At 38.6% G+C, this 19,132-nt stretch overlaps 1 protein-coding gene across 1 annotated transcript in view; it reads left to right on the top strand.

The window, feature by feature from the left end:
* The window catches only part of pcdh7a (protocadherin 7a), a 42,137-nt gene extending 31,533 nt beyond the window's left edge, over window positions 1-10,604 (top strand). The window contains exons 5-6 of the mRNA XM_039802129.1: window positions 4,529-4,730; window positions 6,480-10,604. Of these exons, the coding sequence (XP_039658063.1) occupies window positions 4,529-4,730; window positions 6,480-7,012 (735 nt within the window). The 3' untranslated portion in view covers window positions 7,013-10,604. The remainder of the gene's footprint in view (window positions 1-4,528; window positions 4,731-6,479) is intronic.
* Window positions 10,605-19,132: the final 8,528 nt, after the last annotated feature.

Genomic DNA, 19,132 nt, shown 5'->3' on the forward strand with positions numbered 1-19,132 from the left:
AGGGGGTTAGGGAGTATAGGGGAGTTGTGGGTCAATAAAGCCTGCTGTGGGGAAGAGGAGAGGGACTCATAACGAGGTCAAGGACACATCATCGATCGCCACATCATAAAGCTGTCGGGCAAGAGAAGAAGGGATGGGAAGGGGAGGGGGGAGTAGGCCTATGTGAGAGAGAGAGTAAGAGGGAGAGTTACAGCTGTGAAAGGCAGAGTTGACGGAAGGGAGGAAGGGAGGACAGAGGAGAGAAATAGAAAATAAAATTATCAGTATGAAGGAATGAAAGGGGGCAGCTCTGACCAGAAAGAGGGTTAGAGGGAAATTGAATTAGATGGAATCATGGCTGAACAGATGAATTCTGTAATAGAACACACACACACACACACACACAAACACACACAGCGACCAGCAGCAGGCCTCCAATAGCAACTCTCTCCTTGTCTGTCGATCAAGTCTGGCCCTGTGGCGCAGGCTGGATTTCGGTATTCATATAGTAATCCTAGCCACAATTTCTGAATCTCATGTATTACCATTTACTGCTTAGCATCACCATGTTAGCATTGTCGTTGTGAGCATGTTAGCATGCTTACATTAGCATTTACATGTAACTACATGTAAGTACAGCTCGCAGAGATACTACAATGGGTGTGGACTCCTAGGGCCCTATTTTAACCATCTGAAACGCAAGTATCAAACGGCAAACGCAAGTAGCTTTGTTGGCGGATCTCGGGCGCTGTTGCTATTATACCGGCGGGATAAATGACTCTTGCGCCCGACGCAAATCTAAAATTGGTTGGTCTGAAGTAGCTACATTACTCATAGGTGTGGTTTGGGCGTAACGTGCAATAAACCAACCCGAGCGTTATCTCACATTCCCTTTAAAAGCAGGCGCGCTTGTTCCATGGCGGATTGCTATTATAATGGCGGATTTTCTAGGCGCACGCTCTTAATACATCCATGGGCGCACGGCAGGAGCGGTTCACAGCCGAGGAGACCGACGTTTGCTATTGATTTTTCTTTTTGACAAAATGCAAATAAAGAAATGTCACAAAAACATACTTTCCGATGTTTTGGGCTCACTATCACTGAATCACAAGGTTATGAATGCATGGTGATATTTTTGCAATGTAGTCTAACATTAGACTGAGATTACCTCACTATAGACGATGCAGCTCTTCTGTCTCTCCTCTCCCGTGCTGCTGCTGGGGCATTTGGGTTAAGTGGCATCGGCACATGCAGTTCAACATCACATCTTCTTAAGTCCTCTAATATTTCCTCATTTATGTCATCAACACATCCATGATTCATGGAAATGTTGTGTAAAACAAGGTCATATTTTTCCTTGTATTTATGTATGGTTTGCAAAAATGGGAACTGCTGGGTCCGTGAGATGAGAGAAGCAAAGTGTATGCGCGGTGTGCACACTCTACATTACGGCCAAGCATGCGCCCTTAAAATAGCATCTGAATAACGCGCCACTGACTTTAGACTAGGTTTTTCCTGGTCAGTGGCGGAATTGTTTTCTGAAACTGCAAAATATCACCAGGGAACGTTTGCGCCGGAACACGCCTCCTCTTTTTGCTGAACCGCCCCTGGGAGCGCAAATACATTCCCTGATTTACCGACGTGAGTCTGTGGAGGGAAAAGTCCGCTGTGCGCCGGGTGCAAAATAGGAATGATACCTACGTCTGTGTACAAAGTCAATTGCACTGGGTGCAAGATAGGGCCCTTAATCTTCTATAACAACACGTGGACTTCTCAAAGACTCTTCTAACCATCTGGATGAAAAAATATCAGTTGCACAATACAAAAATCTATTTATTCTCAGGTTGTGTATTTCCGCTAGCTGAAAATGACATATGTCCAAAAAAGCACACAAGCAAAATATGTGTAATATATGTTATTTTGTATTTAAGCACAAAATATTGGAAAGTAACATCAATGTCTACCAGTATTACTGAAAACACGTTTTAATTTTGGCTAACGTAAAAATTGAGCAAGGAGATCATTACCGTCTTTGTTTGGATTAGTAAAAAAAGAGGCGCTTAGAACATTAGAAACGGGTTAAAAATTATGTAATGTTTTTTTTCTCCAGATGGTTCGCAGAGAAGGCTGTCGAGGAAACGTGTGTAGAGAAATAATGTCTCTTGTAGTCTTGCGATCAGAAATAGTTATCATTTTACAACATCATTATCATGAATTAATGATTCTGTGATCATTCAAAAAAAGATTCTGCCCTGATGTCGAGTTGTCTAAGAAAACAGTTTTGACAGTTTTGCTTCTTAAGTCAAGGAATTATTTGTGATGTTGACATCACTGATCTCAAAAAACAAACTTAATACGATGAGATCACACAATTAACTTCTTTCTCATCACAATAAAACAAGTCATCCTTACCAATGCCCTCTGTGGCCCTCTATACACACTCTTTCCTCTCTGTGCCATTGCCCCAAGTCTGAGCGAGTAAAAAAAGAGGTTGGACTGCTTCATCAAAGCTAATGTTCTAAAAATACATTGCTCTCTCTGTGTAGAGTTAAGATGAAGCCACTGAGATTCAAAGAACTGCTGCTTTTCCCATATAATCTAATATCTCTTCCTCAGTCTTGCTTGTGCTCACAATCTCTGCTGTCTGAGTCACTTTCTCTCATCCCCTTTACATCTAAGCGCTGTTAAGAAATGGCGGAAGAAACAAGTGCTCCGTTAATTTCACCTCGTACTTAATTGATGTAGCTGTGTTCCTCGCTCCTCTTGTCTTGCATGTTCATTAGGTGAAATGTTCAAATGTTCCACTTTCCGCTGTTTGGAAGAAGAAGAAGAAGAAAATAGTTCAGTTTGGGCTTTTATGCCAGCCGTCCATCCTTTTCCCTTCAGATTATCCTGAGGCGACGTTTCCAGCTGAAGTTGTTCCGCCCTAATCTGCGCCATCCCTCTGTTCCCTCACTTCCTCACTATACGCTGCGTGTTTCAAAGCAGATCTAAATTGAAAGGGTTGTAATTTTGCGAGCAGATAAATTAGTATAAGAGGAGATAGGAGGGGTGTTGTATAGAAATGGGCTTCCTGATGCAGAGTGATCCCTCCAGGCCAGACAGAGTCATCTAACTCCCTCTGATATTCTCTCAGCATGGATTTATTACAGTCTCTCTTTTTTTTCTCCAAAGTGAACACTGGTCTGTTAACTAGAATGGGGTGATTTGTGTGTCGAAATCACAGCAGGTGTGATGCTGAGTTTGAGTGAAGGATGTGATTCGTTACTGAATCACCACCCCTTCCACTGCAGGATTGGGAGATTTGTCAGTGGTGGTGGATGGTTTGTTTGTTTTGTGTTCACAGTGATGCCTGCTTGTCCAAGCCTCAGGGTTGCACTTCAAGCTTTTACAAACAGAAGTAATATTTCTTTTATTATTATTATTCCGATTTTTAGTATCAATTTATTATTCAGATTATTCATTTATTAACTTCATTTTGTTCAAATAAAATTCTGATTAACCATTTAACTAAAACATAGTGGTTGCTAAAGGGTAGTGATTAAAAAAAATATGAATTGAAAACAAAAATGAACAGAGCTGAAAGGATAAGGCTGATGATTTTCTATATTCTTGTTGTCGTTAACAAATCCAATGACAAGATCAAAAACAACAATGCGTTAATCCTTCTCTCTGTAGTTTTCAGTGGCACTCAGCCCAAAGCCCATTTATTCTTCTAAAGATGTAAGTCTTTAAAAACAGGTTGCAAATATTATAGTTTCATTTACAAAAAGATTAAATAATTTCCTAAAACAGATAGACACTGTAGTAGTTAGCCATCTTTACTTAAACAGGTGTAAATAGTGTTTTTGTTGGGAACTATTTTCAGCTGCAGATTTGATCAGCTAGTGAGTATTTATACACATTACTGTCCTGTATGAACAACAGGACGGTGTAGTTTAGACTTAAAAATGAACCACAGTGCCTATGCTATTAGCTATGTTATATTTGCTATGAAGGAACATGTCACCCATTGCCCCCACGTGGCGTACTGATGTGTGTTTAAATCAGGCTTCTAATACACAGACAAGACTTGTTAATGCATTGCTGGTTTTGTTTTTTCAACAGGATTTGTTTACAATAATAAAAATATACAACATCATCAGATATCACTTTTCATTTAACGTCCTTCACTTATTTTAATAGAGCACCAAGTAAGTGTTTTTGAGAATGGACTCTATATTACCCAGCTGCTACTACTGGGCGCCATTCCAGATGAAAAATAACTGTCTCTAGGCCGGCTAGAGGTTTGTAAACATCAGCCATGTCCAGCAGCATTAATCTAAACTGGGATTAAAAACCAACTGAAAACTTTGAAAGACCGGCGTGATTGGTTGATGACTATTACCCTGCATTGTAGCAGCTAAGCTTATAATCAAGGCGAACACGATCAGATAATCTCAATATGTCTTTGCAGACGCCTGCCCACCAGCCTAATCCCCAGATTTAGAATCTCAGATTAGGAATCCAGGATGATTAATCCCATATTGTGTGTGTATGTTTCCTGCAGGGGACCCTTCGCCGGGTGACCTTCTCTGTTGTCAGCCAGCCCCAGGATGGCGGTTGCTATGACAGTGGCCTGGAAGACTCAGAGACGCCAAGCAGCAAGAGTTCGTCAGGGCCGCGGCTGGGAGCCCTGCCGCTGCCTGAGGAAGGCTACGAGCGGACCACACCAGAGGGCAGTGTGGGAGAGGAGGAGCACGTGGAGAATGGTCAGGGCCAACCACACACAAACACGCGCACACACACACACACACACACACACACACACACACACACACACACACACAAACACACACACACACAAATCATACAGTAAGAAGTCAATAAAATGTATTGAACTCATTCAGAATTGCATCCAAGAGGCTACCAGATACAATAACTCTATATTTTGTCTCTCAAGGCTTTATGTACTGTATTCTGTGAAAGGCTTACACATCTATGATTATAAATACACTAACAATCACACACACACACACACACACACACATACACACACACACACAGTCAAACACTTTGAAACCTTGACTTGCTGTCAAGGTCTCAGGAGGCTTTTCTTCCTCATGTGATGGGTTTGTGTTTCAAAGAATAAAGCAATTGTCCTGTGTGTGTGTATTCAAGTAAGTTAGATGTTATGACAAGCGCTTTTTAGAAAAAGCTTATTATGTGCCAGTATGGTGTGCCCTAGGCTCGTTGGTGGCCTTGCCATCAGCCAGCAGCCCAAATCTTCCCTTTCACCAACAAAATTGTGTTTTTACCTTTTTCTACTGGGTGTTTGTCAAGGGTGGAGAGAAGCAAAAAAGTAATCTTCTTTTCCTCTTTTCTCTGTATGTGGTACTGAGGTTAAATGTTGCTTTTTCACCCACATGAGAAATCTTGAAGATATTGTGGAGTTTAATACATTTTCTTCACGGTCAGATGGAGAGAGGAATTGAGCAGAGAATTCATCGTGTGGGTTATAATTATACTCTATAATGATGTGCTTGTTTGGTTTCACAGGGATGTCCGGCTGCTGTTGTACGTAGGCAACAAAACTGGAATTATTTTTCAGAATGCAACAGAAATATTTAATTTCTTGTGTTTAATTCAAGTAAAGCAGAATTAGGATAACCGAACAGTGAATAAATGTATTGTTTTCAGTTGCTCATAAGAGATGTATGGAATGTTTTAGTTGACCTTCTGTAACGTGACACCAGCACAATTTGTGTAATTAAAAAGTCACGTTTACCTCATCTATCATCATTATAAGTCCTGTGTCCGTTTAACATGATGTCAGTATTGATTCATAAATGACTGGTTTACATAGATGATAGCCTTTACCTTTGACACTTGCCCTTGTAGGATATCAGCCTCAGCATCTCTGGTAGCCTCACTAACATTTTGAACCAACACTAATGGGATGTAATAGAGCCAATATGTAACTTAAAGTAACATTTCTGACAATTATCTTCTATTTGGTAGTTGTTGTTGTTGTTTGTTTTGACCTCACCTTTCACCTTTTATTTGATGCTGAGCACAGCTGGAATTTTTTAAAACCTTCCTTTGATGTCAGCAATTTCTATTTTGCGCTGACAGCATTTTTCTTGCTTCTTTCAAATTATATCCCCTCCCTTATAACCTTTGTCCCCCTTTTTTTAACCAATTTGTCTTTCTCCTGTCTTCCTCATGAAATGTTCAACTCATCTGTACTGTTGTACTCTATCCGTCTGCATCATATTTTTTTTTTATTTAATTGACTCTTCTTGGGGTGTCCTGGTGGCCTAGTGGTTCGCACACAGACCATATAGTTGCAGCGTCCCCAGTTCTATTCTGGTTGTGTACCTTTGCTTCATGTCATACCTCTACCCATATTTCCTGTCTGTCTTTAATTTAAACTATCAAATGAAGACATTAAAAAGCTTACTTTTTTCTCTTCTTTTTTGCCTTAAATCCCTCTTTTTTTGTCTCTCTCCTGTGTCCAGATGCCAGACAGCTGCCAGACGTAGCTCTGACAGGAAAGTGTACCAGGGAGTGTGATGAGTTTGGCCACTCTGACACTTGTTGGATGCCCGTCCGCCCTTCGCCTCGCCAGCGCCACGGCAGCGACCCCCCACGGCTCTCCACCTTCGCCCCCGGAGATGATAATAACAATCTCCGTGGTAACGACCATGAGAGTGACAGCGAGAGCGCTGGCAGTGCAGGGAGCTCAGAACCCGGGGTGGTTGTCGGCGGAGAAGGTCAGAGATTACCCTTAGCCAATGGGGATCCTCTCGGCACCCTGGGAAGTGGAGACCGCAACAGAAACATGGGCGATCACAACCGTAACCTTCTGAACCGCAAGATGACTTCGGCATCATATGACACATTTAGCAGCGCAGGCTTCGGGAGGCGCCAGCAAGAGGAGGAAGGAGGAGAAGGCAAGAACCCACCTGAAGTCATACCACTGACGCGGACAGGAGGGGACTACAAGACCACGTCCTGCCTCACGTTGTCACGCCGAGAGGTTTACCTGTGATAGCCTTGCAACGGAGCAATCATCAACACACCACACCCTTTTCTAAAAAAAAAGCAGGGAGGGTTAAGACTTTACTGGCAAGTCATCAGTTTGGAAGGCCTTTTAAATCCGTGAACATGTGAAAATGTGAGAAAAGATTGGCTTGGATTCCGACTATTATTTATAGGCACCTAAACTTAGCAAGTGATGGGTCCACTCTTCAGAGAGCTCGGACTAGGAGTACTTTAAAAAAAAAAAAAGAAGTTTTTTTTTTAACTATCAATGAAAGTTGCCTACAGGCAAAGATCCGTTTATGTCTATGTGGAGGACAACTTCATGTCTTCATCTTTTTACCTGAATCCAATGCATGCCTGACCTTCTAACACAGAGGGATCTGTGTGAAGAAGAGAGACATTAAGACTGAGTAAATCCCGATTCTATAAATGCCTCGATGCATATAAAAACTTTCACTGAGGCAACAGCAGTCAAGATTTGGACTCAACTGGTGAACCATCTGCTGAAAAACCACAGAGGTCTTATCCAGTTAAAATAGATGAAAAGAAGTAACGGGTCTTTGATTGAGTTATTTGGATCTAATTCAAGCCAATCAAACTTTCTAATGCCTAATCAACTTTATTGCAACACAAGACGGGGATATTAACCAATCAAACTGCTAATCCCGTGAGAATCTTAACAAGTCATAAACAGTGTATCAAAGTACTGACAAAAGTGTGGTCACTGTACAGTTACACGGTAGAAAAATGTGCTGATCTCTAAAATCAGGTATCTTTAAAAACAAATGATTCAGAATAAACTGCAACAATGTGAAAATACTTTTTTTACAGTAATCAAATGTAACCATACAAGATTCTCAGAGAGTGTCAGTAGTGCCACAGAATTCCAGCGTGTGTGAAAATATGTTCATTATTTTACCTTCACACTCAGTCTGTATGTATATATTGTATGTGTGTATTTGAAAAGGCAGCAGTTGTATCTCTCTGCTGCTGTCCGCCGTTTCGGAGTATACAGAGGTGCTGAGTTCACTACACACCTACTGTATCCTAATAGTGTTCATGTATCATAAATGTTCTTTCGCACACACATACACACACATATACACATGCACGCATGCACGCACTTACACACACAGACCTAAGCATGCAACCACAAACTCATACAGTGCATTTACAGAATGTGAACATGCATAGGGCCACAGTTTATGACATGATTCAGTGGCCGTGTAACATGAAGTATATAATAACTTGCATTAACTTTCATACAGAAAACATTAAGCACACACACACACACACACACACATACACACACAAATACGGCATATTAAAACATAGGTAGAGACACAAACCCATATTAAGATACGCGCACTGCGCAATTCATATGCACTATGTGTGTATGTGCACTTATTCATCATTTTTTAACATATTGCCTTTCATTGAACTAGCTGTAGCATTTTGCCTGCTCCCCCAGTCAGTATTTAAACATGAAATGTATTTAAATAATTACTCATCTCTCTGACTGATGTGTTGGGCTACATTAAAGGGAATTTCAAACACGTCATCTGATGTATGTAATGATAGACAATGTGGGAATAGGGGATTTTCTGCATACTGTAAGTAGGACTCATAGAAAAACCAAAATTCTGTAAGAAAAAAAGGAAAAGAAAAATGGACTATGCATGAAAGAAAGATAATGCTAACTTTTTTTCTCTCTTTTTTAAACCACACGCCTTTTTGGATACCACGCCTATTTGGATACATCTGTATTATATATGTGTGCTTACGGAGAAATGGAGATAATGATGGCAGCAAGGGAGTTAGCTTCAGTGGATGAAATTGTTCCCACTTTATCATGGAGTGAGTTTGGTGTAACCTTGGGCCTTTATCTCAGTTTCCACAGCCCAAAGTGGGCACTAAAGGTGCTGAGGCGCAGGCTGTAACAAAAAAGAACACAATGTAGTGGGAGCGCAGAGTTCTGCTGCACCCTTTTCACCACACAGTGCCGACCTGAACACGCCCCATACTGCTGTGCTAAACTGCACAGATAACCGACTCCTTCACATTCGTCCTTCCCAGCAGCTACTGCACGACTCCAGACACACTCTGCTGCACTGGGTTGAAGAGTGGGTGTGGATCGAGGCCAGCACATCTTAATTCCCATCATCAGTGTGTGGTTCAGTGGTGTGATAGGGATAATAGGGTTAGGTCGTCCCTGTGGTCTTAATGAGTTTCTTTTCTCCTCTCTTCTCCTCCCTTGATCTGCACTGATCTCATTAATGTCTGGATTGGCGAATGTAACACTTCTGAAAATTGCCAGAAAGTGTGTCTCTTCATTTTTCTGGTTGTTTTGGATCAGATCAGGCAGGGGGACATGCTTGTAAAAGGAGGTGCTACAATTTAGTTCATAGGTCCTTGTAGATCATAGAGTTAGTCAGAAAAGAGAGCAACACTCAGGTAAGATGTGCGACAATGTTCAACTTATTAACTAACTACTTGTGGTTTTGGCCACACATTGTTGCTGCTTGACTGTGCCCTCACTGAAAGGTAACTGGACGTGCGGAAACAGTAAAGTAGTGAGTCCTGTACATTCATTCTACATTGGTAATCGTCCTGAGAAATGAGTGTGCTCCATGTGTGTGATTACACTTTGTATACCTGTATATACCTACAACTCTGTGACCGACTCCCTTTAGCTTGTTTTAGGCCACTGATGTACTTAACTCCCTAAGCCTTCATTACCCCCAAATCCCCAACATGGCTGTTTACTGAGCTCTGTTATTGATGGACTGTGCTGAGGATGTAACAAAACTAAAGGCCTAATGCATGGAGTACGAGGCACACACACTGAGAGACAGAAGGACACATGCTCTTTCTCTGGGAGAAATAGTTGAGATAAGTGTGTCTCCATCCCTTGGAGGCCAGAAAAGTCTTGAAGAACTGACGTCCAGTTTGTGAGCTTTGGAAAGAGACTCTTGACACAGCACTGCCTCTTCAAAGTGGCAGATATTTCTTCAAACTGCTGTTTTCTGGCAGTTTCATTATGGCACCTTTCAAACCCTCCCAACCAGATTTAAGGGAACTTGCTGTACATGAATCTGTGTGGGTGTGTATCTTTTTTTATACTGCACGTTTAAACATGAATATCTTTCAGTCTACTGCAAAACAGAGAGGGGAGACAGACAGAGAAGAGTGTAGAGAGAAGAGTCCATCGCCCACTTATTGAGACATTTTTAAAAACAGACACTTCCGCGCACATCATGTACCTGTCATCCCCCTCGTGCTGTTACCCTTATAGCCATGTACAGATAAAATTACACTGTAGAACAGACAACTGGAAACCATAACAGACAATGGCATGCCTAAGGTCTTCAAATCTGCACTTGAGAAAAAAAAGAGAAAAAAAATGTTATTTTTATTTTCCTCTTCTTGGTTTTCTTTTCTTATGGGGCTGGCTCTGTTTTTTGCTGCTCCCTTCCTGTAATTACATAATGAACTAATTGCATTTGCTATCGCGAGGAAGAAGGAGCTGTTGACGAATGGTTTGGTATGAAGATGAATCATGTAAAAGTTTGACTTTGACATTAAAAACTTCAAACACTCTTGTTTGTCTTTTAACTTCTGGAAAATTGTTTTACAGAGTAACTATGAGATAATCAATAGTTGGGTAACCTACTGTATAACAACTCCAAACTAAATATTTTCCTCAAGAATATCAGCTTGCGATGACCAGTTATTGTTAACGACTCCACAAACATGGGAACACTTTAAGACAGTTGTGTAGCTCACAAAGGAATTTTTGGTAACACTTTTTCATAAGGCACCATTTACAAAGGGTTTAAAGCTTTAAATAATCGTAAATAAATCATTAACTTTATCATACTGAAAAAAAAACTTCCAGCATAACATTTTCAGCAAGTTACTTTCTGGAAAAGGGCTCCAGGCGTCTGGACCAAAATACATTTATTAGCCACTTATTATCATAAATTACAGGCTTGATGGATAGCCTGTAATAACTGTTGACCCTTTATTAATGCCTTGCTAACATTTACAACCTAAAGGGTGCCTTGTTAGAAAGTGGTAAACTGGTGACAAAACCATCTCAAGATCCACTTGATGGCTTATTGAGGAGCTTTTGATTGTAGATGTTCAAACTCCCACTTCCATGACAACTGAGAAAACTGCAACTGCTAATGAAGACTATGTGATAAATTGGAAAGCACCAGAACAAGCAAATGAGTTGACTTTGAGTGGAGATTGTTTTGACATCTTCTGTTTCCAAGGTCAAGAATGAACTGTGAAGCTCTGTTTTTAAACTGTTTTTATGCCAAAGCAACAGAACCAAAAACCTTTAATTTAGCAGAATGACACCTTGATACTCTTTAATGTGTAATGTCAATTTGCACTTGGCTGACACGAGTGCTGACTAGAATACATTTAGAAAGTATCACTTAAATGTGACACAATTACATTACATGTCATTTAGCTGACGCTTTTATCCAAAGCGACTTACAATTGCTACATATGTCAGAGGTCGCACGCCTCTGGAGCAACTAGGGGTTAAGTGTCTTGCTCAGGGACACATTGGTTGATGTATAGCAGTGGGAATTGAACCCAGATCTCCCAAACCAAAGGCACGTGTCATATCCACTGCGCCATCACCACCCTATCACCATCACCAACACAATCTATCAATTTTATGTTTGAAAGGTGAATTTCCTGAACTGGAGCCTGCTGCAAGAAAACTTTTAAAATGTAGGGGGAAATTTGGACTTAGACTTATCTGAAAAACGCTTCAAAGGTGTTAACTGCTGCAAAGATTAGTGTGAAGGACTCAAAATGTCAAAAGAGTCCCGCAATCTTTATTTTCTTTTGTCCACTATGCAACACTGACACCATGTGGTCATGAGTCAGTATTACTTTAGTTTTCTGTCTGCACACATGATCGTTTTGTAGCATGTAAGGAGCGGTTCCTTTGTTTAAAATGCATTTTGGTCATAGTGAAGGATAAAGTACGAAAAGCAGATGGAGAATAAATCAGTTCATATAAACATACTTCTGAAACTACAGCTAATATTTAAGAGCTAAATTTCTTCGCATATTCAGTCCAAGGCCATTTCTTTTGAGCCAACAGCTGGAAGATACAGCTGCCAGTTTGATTTATAGCAATCTGGAAAATAATCATTTATGAGTAGAAGGTTCTTTATATTTCACTATTTATGTCATATTAGATATAAAAAAAATAACAGGTGGACGATACATTTATGTATAACTAAAAAAGAGGGAGCTGTGGCTGCCTGAGTGGTTTGGATGTTACACAGTTATGCATCAACCATACAGGGATAAAATAAAGATTTAAAAGGCTAATAAGCAGGGTAATCATTAATTTTATGTACAGCAAAACCAACATTACAAATAATATAAAAAACAAACTAATTTTAATGTTCAATTACTTATTATCTTCAACAACAAAACAAGCAAAAAGCAGAATTTACACTGTTTTTAATTTTAACAGAACAGGAAGTTGGTAGCACTTAGTATTATTCCACAGGCCCATCACAATGCCAATCCACTGCCGCCTACTAATTAAATTGTTTAAACAATATCAACCTAATATTCACATCGCAGGTTGAATGAATGATGTTGTTTAAGGAAAGGTTTAAACATTTTGAATTATATTTTTCTCAGCTGGGTTTACTTGAAATGTCAATTCATGTCTTCCAAGGCCATATCATTTTGTATCCTCATTATCTTTTTTTAGAGAAAATCCCGCACACTGACCATTACGCAAGCAGTAATTTATTAGAAAAATACAACGTTTTCAGTCTCAGACCTTCATCAGGTTATCTGCAATTAGTAAAATCACTTGTATTAAAATGTCAGCATGTGCCACATCCAATAAAAGTCTGTTTTCAACTAAAAATTATGAATTACTGACCACAGTTTTAGATATTTAGGAAAGATCAGTCCCCATACCATACATGCAAGGACCAATTGTTTTGCAGCCTGCAATAAAGTCATAAAAACACACATAAAAGAAAAATCATTAAACCACACAAGAAAAGGTTTTTTTAAACATTAAAAGAATCAGGTAACATATCGATCAACTTCTAGTCGTAAGTCATCTCACATAAGTGGCCCATAAAAGGCTTTCTAAGTAAATCACACTGTTTCACCAGATAAATGGACAGGGAGTGTCTGCACTGCAAAAAAGGATGTCAGTTTCTTAAAACTATTAATTAATTCCCGGGGATAGTCCCAGTGGATGTGTATTTTATGGATTTTATAAAGATCAAGGAAAATTTTGCGAGGGAGGCGCCTATGAAGTAAATCGCAGAATATTAACCTCCTCACAAACTGTCCAGTATATCAAATGGTCTTTGGAGTTGTCAGATGCTTTCAGGGGCTTAAGAAAACTAATTTTCTGAGTGAATGTGAGCTGAAGAGAATTGCCTTTCCGCCTTTACATACAGAGAGAAGGCTGATGGCTTCAAAATGAAAAGATATAATTGTGTATATGTTGAAATGTTTTTTGATGTCCAGTCAAATAACATCTCTAGCAGGGTGCTGCGACCCTCCAACACCAGCATCAGTACAGCTGAGCATAAAGCCTCACAGGTGTGCTATTTTCTGTCAGTGTTCTGTTCAGAAAAGCCTTGCAGCAGAGCTGTAAACATTCATTCTCCCTGATACGTAGGCGGTTGATGTGAGATTTGATCATACTGGTGTTCCTCTGTAGGCTGTCACTTGTGTCTCTTCACCTTTTCATGGTCACATCAGCTTAAACTCATCTGTGCCATCAGTATTCTTGGTAAAACAGCAGGACATAACAAATATATAACATTATTTTACATGAAAGCATATCTTAGGATGATATATGTATGTATCAGCCTTCAACTACAAAGAAACTTTCCAATAAAAACTGAGTTATCCATATGATCTTAAATCTTTACGAGGTCAGAAACCTTGTTGACTATGAAAAAGTGTCACGGAAATTAACTTTGGCTCGCTTTATTTTCACCATTATTTCCAAAAATATATGTTTTTGCCAGTGGTCTGTTGAAGACTTAATAGTGACACTGCTTTTACTGTTATGTGTAAAAACTTTATAGGTCTAATTACGTAATGCTGTTTTACAATTTAGTTAGGTTTCTGATGTTGATTATGTTTTTGCAGTTCTGCAAGAGCCAGACTTGTCACTAATGTCAACAGTGTAAAGTTGTCATATGACATAAACGACCTATGATAGAATATGTGCAGGAAATTAAATTATAACATTCAAGATCAAAATGACCTGCAATGTCCTGTTTCTCGGTCTTGTGATGAATGATGTGAATGGTGTTTAGTGAGGGAGAAAATATGCAATGTGGTAATCTTTTTTTGAGTAGTACAGGTGGGACAGTTCTCTAGGAGAATACAACTGCTCAATAAATATGAAAATATCTTATGTTATATCTTTTTATGGTTTTAGCATTACATTTTGAGTAAACACATGTATATGCTGTCTTTCTTAAAGAGTTTTAAAATAAAGAAATAATAGCATCACATCAATTTAATGAATTTTATTTCAAGCATTACATTCTACTTCCTGTTGCCCATGTTCCAAATGAAATTTGGATTTCCTCACTGTAAATTGCTAGAAACTAATAAAACCAGTCCAGATTGCCTGCTTGCTAAATGTCTATGAAATGTCTTTGGTGTTTTGGGACATCAAAGCTTCGATGATCACTAGAAGTCACTTAGTTTAGTGTAAAGGTGTATTTATAAAATGTAAATTTGAAATTTCTACTTTTAAAAAATGAGAAACTGGAATTTGTTTTTCTATTTGTCCATTTCCCCCATTGTTTTCCAGAGCTGTGTCATATATTTGTTTATTTTGTTCACAGCATTTCTCATTTGTGGTGTAATTTTCTGTCTTGTCTGTCCTCACAGATAACCCTGAGATTGTGGTCCTCATAAAGTAATAAAGACTTGAATAGAGTGTGTGTGTGTGTGTGTGTGTGTGTGTGTGTGTGTGTGTGTGTGTGTGTGTGTGTGTGTGTGTGTGTGTGTGTGTGTGTGTGTGTGTGTGTGTGTGTGTGTGTGTGTGTGTAGCTGATGACCTGCAGATCCTGATGTGTGATTTGCTGTTTCAAGTGATTGCAGAAGTGAGTCTCATCTGCTGATTGGCAGATACCGTAGTTCATAGTGTCTGGCTTTTAAAAGACCAAAGACAAATATCACTCTGTGGCTCCACTCTCTTGTTGTTTTTCTCAATGCATGTACAACTACTCGGCTGTTGTGTAGTTTACCTACTAATTGAGAAAGTGTTTTGCCTATGTGAAGACAAGTGACAGCTTTATGCTGTGGTTGTGACAGTAGTGATTTGTGGGTAGGTATTAGGCAGTTCAAGGCTGTGATTTTGAAACTTGTAGCAATCTTTTTTAATTCAGGGGTAATTGTGATGCTTTCGGTATTATTCACCTTGACTAACCTCAACAACAGAAATAAAAACTGCTCCTTTAAACCTTTTGATATAAATTGGTCATTCCTGAAAGAATTTGCTGAGAGACTTGCCATGTCATGTCAGGCAAGTCAGGTTCACCTAGGTCATGGCAAAGAAGCCAGTAAAAGTTTGTGTCATTATCATCCATCTACTGTAAGTCTGCCTCAAGTACAAGGTTGACTTTTTAACAATTTAACAAAGCTCAACATGGACACCAACTGGACAAAGGGGAGTGTTACAGCCTGAATATCATGCTTAAACATGTGTTAAAGGTCCCCCAGGTGATTTCATTTGTTAGCTTTATAGCAATATTAATTTGGTTCATAGTCTGCTGTGAAAAATACTTTTAAATGTACCACAAAAAGAGATTCCATAATATTTATTTATTAGGCCAATTTAGTCAAACGCAGTTAATCTTTATAGAATGAATAATGTTGGGACAAAGAAAACCTAAACAACTACAGTACATCAATCTACAATGCAACATAATATAATGATATTATCTGATACTGATACTAACAGCACTATAATATCTAAGAGCTAATTGTAAACAATGTCCATCTTGCCTCATGTTTTACATATAATTGTTATACGCATTGCTTGGAATTCCTAAAATGAATCAGAATTGTACTGTTAAAGTTAAAGATTAATGTTCCATGTTATATTCCCTTGAAATGACTATCAAATCAATTAAATATCTATTGAAGGCCAATAGATATTAGAAATTGTGATGAAACTTTTTGTTAGTGTTTGATTGGGTCTTATTCACAATGTGGATGCATTTAGAAGATAAATATACTGTAGCATATGTTTATGTTTATTGCATAGTAGCTGGATGCAGCTCACATATGCACAGCAGGGACCTGAGGGACCTTCAGTGGTAGAAGAGAAGCACAGCTGGCTCAGTAATTTGCCTGGATGCAGACCCTGTGTTATTCCCAAACATCAGCTTGTTCCTTTCAAGGGATGGGAAGTCTCTGGATCATTATGGCATCTGTTCAGACTTCTGTATACCCTAAACACAAACAGACTTTTCCACTGTTTTCATTTCTGTGATTTCATGACCTGCTACGGAAAATGGAAAACTTGCATAATTTCAATCTCACAAGCTCAATATTACATCCCTTTGGTTTGTTCCCAGAGCAGATGGCAGCGGCAGAATGTAGGTCTCTATTGGTCTCTGTGAAGGTAATGTTGTCTGGTAACAGTTCATCTGGAGCAGAAGCCAGAAAATGCTCTTTTTCACATAAGCCGTCTGTATGTTGTAAATAGAAGCTAGTAGACTCTGAAAGGTTTCACTGGGAAGATCACATAACTGCAGGAATGTCAAACTGTGCTATTAGGTCTACTACTTCACAATGCATTAGACCATGGTTTTAACATGTTGGCATGTGAATACATACAGAACATCCATATCTGCTACACATGACTTGATTTAAAATTCTCTTATATTTTATATATTAGATATTTTACACTGAACATTTTTAAAATTGTTATGATCATGTTGATCAATTGTTTGTAAGGCAAGACCCTGCACTATGTCTCAGGATAATGCTTAAAGCTGGAATCAATGTCTGATGTATTAAGTCATGTCATTATCATACACATGATTTTCCTGGCTTGTCTCGAACTTGTACAGCTAAACTACACTAAATAAACCTTCAAGTGTCACAGTTCATGAAAGAGTGCATTTTGATGTGATACTTATCATAATATCCATACAACTGATGCAGAAAAAGTGGAAATAAATAAAAACACCAATTTAAAACATCTGCCAAAGAGTTTTCCTTTGAGAAAAAGAAATCAGAATATTTGCTGCCAATCTCTGCCTGATGAAACATAAAAATTAAGTGAAGTAAATGCGCTGTTATTGTCAGGGACGACAATAAAGGGAAGCATTCCTTTGGGACCACAGATGGGTCTAGATATACTACAGATGCAGCATTATTATATTATATATACAGTGTTGTGAAACATTAAAAGTGAAAGCACTTTCAAAGAATATATCAAGCTGACATTGATAGTTTATAACAAGTACACAACCAATAAACATTTTACAATGCACCTGAACTATGTACAATAAATAATAATGTACAACTACCTCGTGTATGAGTAAAACAATCCTCTCATTTACTGATTGCAAACCTCATATTATCCCTTTAATTGCATTTACAGGTAGCCTAGACTAGTTCTACAGCCCTGTTACCTGCTTATCTCTGCTGGCGGGTAAAACTACAAGCCTAGCTTTCCAGCATACCTAACTAATATTCCACATGCTGACAGGTTTAACTCTGCCAACTGCCTCTCTACTAACTTAGCAATATTGTTAACTTTTACACAGTCTAAATACACAAAACACAGTTCATATCATAGTTAAAACTATGCAAGTAACACCACATGAACTGCTGGGCTTCATCTACATTAACCATTTTACCCAGCTGAAACTGACCATTTATGATTAGCACTACTAGTAGTCTGTGAATTGCTTATGCTAATCACTTATGCTAATCACTAATGCTTACAAGCCCAATTAGCAAATACATAATAGTCTCTGGTGCTGTCGATGGCACAAATAACACAGTGAAACTGCAAAATGTCTCTCAATTTTATAGCAAACATCTTTACATTTAGGCAGTTAGTTTGAAAGACTTTATGAGGACGTGTTGACAAAGTTCATCTTTTAATGTGTTCATAATATTGCTTGCATTGAGGTTATGTAGACCCTTCACACATACAAAGCAAGCAAGGAAAGAATAAAAAACACTTTGCTGAGCTGCAAGGGGAATTTCGGTATTTTTCAACCTGGATCCTTTTTCTCATGCATTTGTGTCTGTGACTAATATGAACACAAATCACACAGACATCAGACACTTGTAATAACAATCTAAGCCTGTCAGTAGCAAAAACACAACTTTGAGTGGGAGTACATTGATGGTGCACATTTGCCCTATTTTACATTGCAGCCTGGTTCGTGGCTGCTGGTTACAGCGTTCTCGCTAAATACAGGACCAATTTCAAAGATTAGTCACTTAATGTGAAAAAGTGTCACACTAAATTTAATATTATATTTTTCTAAAATGAGCTTTGTAATGACATTAGATTTCGTCCTGACTGATCAGCTTTGAATCATTAAACATATCCACCATAATATTTTTACTGGAAGGAAGAAGTGATAATTAATGCCTCTCCTTTCTTTAAACTGTTCATTTATTTCCCTAACAACAGATGCAAACTACTATTATTTAAGTACTTGTCACTTCAATTTGTCAGAATACATTTCTGAAATTAGGCTATAACCAGACACTGAACTAAATTCATTGCCACAAAGCTTTATAATGTCATTACAGCCTACATGAAACCCTTTCTACTGCCTTCTTTTATGTGCTTCTGCAGTATTTGAAGATCAGTATAATTATCAGTTTAATTACCCTTCCACATATTCTATTTAACAATTATTATCCATCCTCCCTTTTTCTTTGAAAACATTTAATTTCATACATAGTGTAATATTTGTTTTCTGAGGTAACTGAGGTTTCTGGATTTAGTCATTTGTGTGCTCCTTTCAGTTTTAGGTAAAAATAAATAAAATAAAAGATGTTTTTGACCATAAAAAAGGATTATGTCTTTGTCCATCATTCAAAAGTT

Source organism: Perca fluviatilis, chromosome 1 (genome assembly GCF_010015445.1).
Source record: "Perca fluviatilis chromosome 1, GENO_Pfluv_1.0, whole genome shotgun sequence".
Taxonomy (NCBI): Eukaryota; Metazoa; Chordata; class Actinopteri; order Perciformes; family Percidae; genus Perca; species Perca fluviatilis.